Source organism: Sphaerodactylus townsendi, linkage group LG03, assembly GCF_021028975.2.
Source record: "Sphaerodactylus townsendi isolate TG3544 linkage group LG03, MPM_Stown_v2.3, whole genome shotgun sequence".
Lineage (NCBI taxonomy): Eukaryota > Metazoa > Chordata > Lepidosauria > Squamata > Sphaerodactylidae > Sphaerodactylus > Sphaerodactylus townsendi.
In genome coordinates, this window is record NC_059427.1 from 64029323 (window position 1) to 64036833 (window position 7511).

Below are 7511 nucleotides of genomic sequence, written 5' to 3' on the forward strand. Positions count from 1 at the left end.
GGGGGGGGGGGGGGACGGGAAAGCGGCGCCTTCGGCGCAGTGCAGTTTGCACTACACCGATGGGAAGGCAGCGCTTTCCAAAAACCTCCCTTGGGAAGGGAGGTGGAAAGCGGCGCCTACATGCTGCTCTGGCCTGTGCGAACAGCTGCCCAGGGACGGCGTTTTTGCCTTTGTATCTCAGCAGCCTGCTTTGGTGAAGGTCTGGCCATGTGACAAACTCCCAGGTACTTCAGAGCTGCTAAGACTGGTAAATAATTATAAATAATTACATTATTGTTCCTTGAAACTACCTTGCAGAAGTCAGTGAGCTGCCCCATTTGCACAATGGTTATACAAGTACAAACAATTATGCAAGTGTGCTGTCAACAATACTTTAACAAACATTTACAAAGTTAGTGAAATTCCATAACTACAGTGATTGGGTTTGACAGTGACAATAATTTCCAAGGATTCCATGAAGTTTCTGCTGGTTCCCCTATCCCGTGGCAGAGCTCTCTCCTGTCCCTACCTCATGCTACTTCTTAGAGTCTGGAGTGGCATTTAGGGAGTCATTTTGGACTGCATAGGAGAGGGAGGTAGCAAAGTCAGTTCCACTGACAGAAATCCTTCTATCAGAGGAGATTTTCAGCATAATCCAAACTAATCTTTGGTCTGAGATTAGAATATGGCAAAAACTGCACAAATTATAATATTGATCTTCTTTTTGATAAATTTATGGGCTGACATACAATTTCAATTTCCGTGTTGGATGCAAAGTTTTCTACTAATGGAAGGCACTTCCAAAAGAGGAACAGAACTTTCTCCTCCCATGGATCTTCTAAAATGATGCTAATGGGAGTCAAAGAACCTTCAGGAATGGCATGAAGGACAAATTAGGAAATCAGCAGAAAGAAAGGAAAGTTGTATCTCCCCATCCATTAGTGGAAAATTTAGTCTGGACCTAACCTTCCTTCCCAAAATGGGGCCATCACACTGAAAAATTTGCCCACCTCATTATTATCATTCTGATCTCCACAATGGTTTACAGTTCATGGTATGTAGCAGCATTACCCGTTTTTGAAAATAAAAGTCTTCCCACAAAACATTATCAAAAGCACAAACTATAGATTTGCCTGGAAATAGATGAGCCAATCCCAATATTCTAGATGTTGACTTTGTTGAGGAGATCTGCTGTCACAAGAAATAAGTGTCTCCAACTGAGAAGGAATGGTTGAATAAAATATGAGAGTATGCAGAAATAGATAAGCTAACTAAAATGCTGAAAGAAAGTCCACTAGAAAAATGTGAGAGAATATGGTCTCCCTGGCTAGAATTTATGAAAGAACAATATGGCTCAGATTTACTGTGAGCTGGGTTTAAGTTTTATAATGAAGTGTGGATATTGATTTTAGATACTGTATTAGGGTTTTTTCTCATTTTTATTCTTAATTTTTTTAATGATACAAATTAGATAAGCATATGATATATATTAGATAGATGGAGGTCAGACTATCTGTATGATATTAAGTGTATTTCTTCTTCTTTTCCTTTTTCTTCTTTGTATGTTTTTTTGAAGAATTGAATAAAGACTTTATATATTTTAAAAGTCTGTTTGTATACACTGTGAATTTTAATTGCCAGTAACAATAAAGAAAATGTCGCTTACCTGCGCTTTGCCTCTTCATATTGGAGGCGCAGTCTCACCTTCTCAGCCAACTGATTATTACTGCTCACAACAAACTGAAGAAACAAAATATGAAGTGTCAACTATTTCCCACTTTTTAAACTTAGGCACATAAATGCAAGTGCCATGAGATGTATGTCAGATGCAATGTAACATTAGTGCTCAAACAAATACAGATCATTTTACATGATTAACTGTATAGCTGATCAACACAGAAATATAAAATCCCTTGCCGTCAGATGCACATACATCAGGTTGCTACAGACTATCTAGTAACAGTTCTAAGGGTATGCAAAAACAGCTGCAGAGCCCAGATAATGTACATTAGATAATGTACATACATTTCCAGAAACATCTGTTTGGGATCCAACATCCAGATACTGCTTAGGTAACGAGAGTGTGGAGCCTTCCAAAGATGTGCTGCTGGCCCACAGGTCTGAGTGTGATCCTCTGTCCATTACAAAATTGTCTTTCAACTTGGCAAGGGACTGGAACAAGAAGGAACAAGTCACAGTTAGTAAGGATGCCTCACCTCCCTAATGGTCACTAGTCCATCTCATTTTTGAAGATTTAATCTCTGAGTTGTGAAAATAGACAAGCAAAGAGTCTGTTTATATGCATATCTGCCTGACTACATTTTTGCAGTCAAACACAGGGTGTTTGTTGTGAGGGGGGAAAGGAGATTGTAAATGCCTTTGAGTCTCCTACAGGAGAGAAAGGGGGGATATAAATCCAAACTCTCTTCTTCTTTGTCCCCTTTAAAAGAACGACTCCTCTTAATTTTTGTAACAGTTCAACACAAGCATTTTTAAGCTGCTGTAGTAGTAGTTGAAGTCTGTCAAGTCAATTCCATACCTCAATGAGGTCTTGCTTTTCTTTCTCTCCCGAAGTGATGGCTTTCTTGATAGCTTTCATTTCACTTAAGATGGCTTGTGCCTCATCAAGTTTATATCCACCTCGAGTGTCAGACATTTTCATATCAATTCTTGAATATGATTTGCAAAACAGAAGAGGAACAATTATTAACAGAAAGACTCTTCAAATTAGCAGCATGCACATATTTTGATTCAGAAATCTATCAGCAGACAGCACTAATGGATGCAGATCTTTCCCTTGTCCCCTCCAGTAAGTCCATTCTGCTTCTGAAAAGTTGATTCTTAGAGTTGCAGGACCATGGGGAATAATAGTCATGTACATTGGAGAGCTGTAGTGAAGAAGGGGAAGGAGACAAAATTGATTTGTCCACCTCTCTTCTGTCCAATGATAGATTTTTAATTTTGTTCTAGAGTAAAATATATTCTACTTGTAAAATATGCTTCAGAGAATCCTAGAGATTCAAGTCAAAACCTAGTGATCATTAACTTACTTCTTCAGTGTTTGGTAACCAAGTTCCTTGTACTGGAGTTCCTGTCTCATGTGAGCTACTTCTCTCTTGAGTTTATTAACCTGTAGAAAATAGGAAAAAGCAAACAGTTCTAACCAAAACTTACTATTAGTATATCAGTGAAATAATCCTTTCAAAAACATGCTTATAAAATTCTAGACTTTATTTTTTTTTAAAAAAATCAGTTTATTAATTATTACTTTGATAATGTACTATGACATTAGCACTAGCCATCCTTTGCACAATAAAAATGGCAATTAAATGTACTAAATGCTTATGGGTTTCTGAACTTTTTTGTATTTAGACATGACAAATGAGAAATGCAACTGAAACTACTCTAACTCAGAACCATTCTCCTCAGTAGAAGTCATTTATTTAGCAGCTATCAGGGATTGTGCCTAGTTGATTGGATGCATTCCTAGCTCAATGTAGTTGTTGCAAAATATACTGCCGGTAATTGCATCTAGTTGATTGAGATGCATTCCTACCTCAGTAATCAACTACAAAATATATGTAACCAGCCTGTTACATGTTGCCATTGCTGTAATGGGACAGTCTTTCCTTGATCTCTCCATTATGGCTTCACATGCTTTGTAGATAATTAGGCTTACCCCTAACACCTTCTGCTCCCATAGGAAACGGGATGTTTCCATTGTTTTAATAAGGGGCAGGAGGCCAAATAACTTTGCTCCTCTGTTTCTTTGACAGGAACACCTCCCATTATTAGAGAAAACAGGAGGGGTAATTATTTCTGAATAAATGGGGTAGCAAAAGCCAGGTTTGCCAGAACTAGCTTTTTACAAGCTGGGTGCTTTATTGCTTTCCAATAAACCAGGGGTAGGGAACCTGCGGCTCTCCAGATGTTCAGGAACTACAATTCCCATCAGCCCCTACCAGCATGGCCAATTGGCCATGCTGACAGAGGCTGATGGGAATTGTAGTTCCTGAACATCTGGAGAGCCACAGGTTCCCTACCCCTGCAATAAACGCTGCTGATCAACAATACAGAGTCCGTATATGCACCTTAAAACTATGAAGTTTTAACAATTGCTAATACATACTTTTTAAGTGTACAGTTGACCATTGTGCAATGTAATCTCTCAATGAACGAAGCAGATGCAGCCAGATACCAACTAGGGAACACAGGTATGTATCTGGCCTCTGCTGATATATGAGAGTAATTCACAAAATGAAAGAGAATAATTCACATTTCTCTTATTAATATAATAAATCTTCAAATATAATTATTATGTTTCCTTCTATCATATAAGATGTTCTGAAAAATAATGAAAATATTAAGTCATCTACAAAACATCCCACATTTGGGATTTTGTGGTTCTACAAACACAAATCTTAGGACAGTACTGGTTCATACAGCTTTTTAACATTTCTATGAATTATAAGTATTAGACTCTGAGGTAATTCAAATAACTCAAATGTTCAAATTAAAAATCTTACCCTAGATTTTGTGGTGGCAATTTCAGCTTTAAGAATCTCTGGATCATACTTTGAACCAGATGAGGAACTGGAGACTACTATAAAAAGGGAAGAAACACACCAAAGTGGGGAACAGTACATAAAATAAAGCACTACCATTTTCTTCTAAACACACAGGCTCACTATAAACACAATGTTTTTTGTTACAAGCCTAAAGAAAGGTAATAGCACATGTAAAGCTTTCTTTAAAAAGTTTTATTAATTAAAATTTCATAACACACCGTTACAGTGACAGATATCATATATAGTTACACAAGTCACATAAAACAAAATTAACATATACCATATTTCTATTAACAAACAGTTGAACACCCTGACAATAACAACAGGTAACGTCCCCTCCTCTTATCCCATCTCTCTCACCCTGGTGCCCTTCACCCTACTTATACAAGATAATTCATGTATAGTTTTCCATTCTTATCTTGAATTGTTCTTTCAATCTTGTTACTCTAGACTTCCCTTACGTATACTCAAGTTCAACATATCATCTATAATTTTCAATAAGCTTTTAACTAAGGTGAATATTCAAATTTATTTTTATTTATTTAAAGCTTTCAATTAGCTTGTTTTAAAATAAAATTCCACGATTTCAGAAATAAAGCTTTGAAAGTTATTGCAATGGAGTCTATTACTAATAGTTATTTGCAATGCTCTTTGTGTTAGGAAAAAGTACCAGTACTCATATATAAGGCTACACCAACTTCAACTAGTTCCCACTCCAGGACTTTGGAGAGGTTCTCCTCCCACCTAAATGGTGATGGCACTCAGTACTATCACAAAAAAGTCCTGGTTATCTGCCAATGCAAATAACAATTACTGTCAATGTGTGTTTTGTGAGCACAACTGTAAATTATGGCTATGATTGAACATATGTCTATTGAACATAAATAAGTGAATGAAAGCACAGATGATTCTTTAGTTGAAGTTTACATAGATTTCTAAAGTGAAAAACCACTTTTGCAACAGAACTGTAGCTTGCCCTTGGCAGTAAGAGTTGTGGAGAGGAAACTGAGGACACCTCAATTATACACGCAGTTTTCTTGCTCATACATGTGACTTCTCTAGTCTGTGGTCCTTATTAGCAATACAAAGATAAATATCACCTTGAAGTACCACTAGAACAAAAGGATAAGCAGAACACCATCAAGTACTCACGGCTGGTCTGAGATCCCAACTTGTGTTCCCAGACATCATGAAGTTGTTGGTACTCCTGCTGTGCCAGTTCAAGCCTCTGCTGCTTTACTTGATAAATCTCCTTCTGAGCTATCAGTGCTTCTTGTGCCAATACAAGGTAGTCCTTTAGCATATGCTCCTGCTCCCGTCGCCATTGTACTCGAGGATCCTCTATTTGTGTGGTTTCTTGAAGCAAAAGAGTAATGATAAATTTTAAAAACCTAACTGAGAACATCATGCCTACAATCAATATTTGCGTCATGTCTGATTTTTCACACAACGTATGAGACATCTGTTCCTACCAAGGATATACAACCATTAGATACAAGGCAGTTTGTTTAAGTATGCTTAAAAACATAGATCCTATCATTCTAAACTGAATTATATATTCAGGAGGCAAAGCAATTACAGAAATAGTTAACCTGGAGCTGTTAGTCTGTATGAAGAATGTTATTGCAGATATGCTTCTATTAACTCAAGGCTATTACCCTCATAGAACTGAAGAAGATGAAAAAGAGTTGGCTTTTACATCCTGTTTTTCTCAACCTTACGTCTCAGTTACAATCGATTTCCCTTCCCCCCTCACAACAGGCACCTTAAGAAGTAGGGGGGCTTAGAGAGTTCTGAGAGACCTCTGACTATCCCAACAACACCCAGCAGGCTTCATGTGGAGGAGCAGGGAATCAAATCCAGTTCTCCAGGTTAGAGTCTGTCGCCGTTAGCCACACTGGCAACAGGAAAATCAGACAGATCAGGCAATTATTGTATATGATTCTGCATTTCATTACAGTTTATTGCTTGTTTATTATACCATATGCAAAAATTTGCTATCAGATTTTGCATATGATGGATGTTGGCACTCTCTGGTTCACTCCATTCCTCTCTACCTAAAACAAGGGATAATAGTTATTCCCTTTTAATCATATTTGAAGGCTTGAGGTATTTATTAGACAAGACAAAGCAAACACTGGATTTTCTAGTTCCTTCATTACAGATACATGTATGTCCACTCATTTTCGGTAGCTGCTTCTACTTACCATGGAGTCCAGAAGAAAGGGCAGGCAAACAAGAACTTTATGTAACATAGGCCCCTTTCACATTGCAATTAATGGTTGCTATTTATTGCTGCCTGATTCCTTGTAAAGCGACATGGGAATGGAGATTTCAGAGAGCATATTTAAATCCATTTAAGAGTAATGTCTGAAGCTCTCTGGCGATTTACAACCATACTGCCTCCCTACTGCCCCCCCCCTCCCGCTTTCCCTGCTCTAAAGGGTTCTATTTCAGCTTTTTATTTTTGACCGTTCTAACTTTTGTGCTGCACCACTAGACCAATATAGGAATTCAGTGACAGCTTCAAGCTGTTATTCCACACTTGGGAAAAGTGTCAGGAGGAAAGTGGCACGTTTAAAAGCACCAAAAACCACGCTATGTGGATTCAGAAGCCACAAAACTCTCTGGAAAATGGAAGAAAGGCATGCTTAAAAAAATGGTCTTCATTTCACTTTGCAAATATACAAGCAGCCTTGTTGTTTGAAAGGTAAATACAATCTGTTAGCAACCAGCAGCTAAAACAGATTACAAAGGGTATTTTGAACGAGGTCATAGTCTCAGCTATAAATAGAGGAATTGTCTTACAGCCTTAGTTATTCCCAACTGAGATGTATACTGCTTCCTAGTTCCAAAGAGCGAGAGTGCATGATATTACAAATATAAATGGGAAGATACTGAATTTTAATTTCATTCTGGTTTGGAAGCAAGTGAGCATGTGTGTGCCCGGGCAGAAGGGAAATC

General features: G+C 37.8%; 1 protein-coding gene across 1 annotated transcript; it reads right to left on the reverse strand.

The window, feature by feature from the left end:
* Window positions 1-1024: 1024 nt before the first annotated feature.
* Window positions 1025-5979, reverse strand: LOC125427789 (protein KIBRA-like). Its single transcript, XM_048487346.1, has 6 exons — window positions 5700-5979; window positions 4506-4582; window positions 3030-3109; window positions 2519-2648; window positions 2005-2151; window positions 1025-1719 (listed from the first exon to the last, which is right to left on the reverse strand). The coding sequence occupies exons 1-6, from the start codon at window positions 5977-5979 to the stop codon at window positions 1642-1644; spliced, it is 792 nt and encodes a 263-aa protein (XP_048343303.1). The 3' UTR covers window positions 1025-1641.
* Window positions 5980-7511: the final 1532 nt, after the last annotated feature.

What these genes read in the sequence shown, in the direction of transcription:
- LOC125427789 (XM_048487346.1), bottom strand. Translation starts at nt 5,979, where the DNA reads ATGACGCAAATATTGATTGTAGGCATGATGTTCTCAGTTAGGTTTTTA. An exon ending in AAAAGCAAGACCTCATTGAG is followed by an intron (nt 2,152 to 2,518) that starts GTATGGAATTGA and finishes TTCTTGTTCCAG; the next exon opens with TCCCTTGCCAAGTTGAAAGA. An exon ending in AAACAGATGTTTCTGGAAAT is followed by an intron (nt 1,720 to 2,004) that starts GTATGTACATTA and finishes TTGTTTCTTCAG; the next exon opens with TTTGTTGTGAGCAGTAATAA.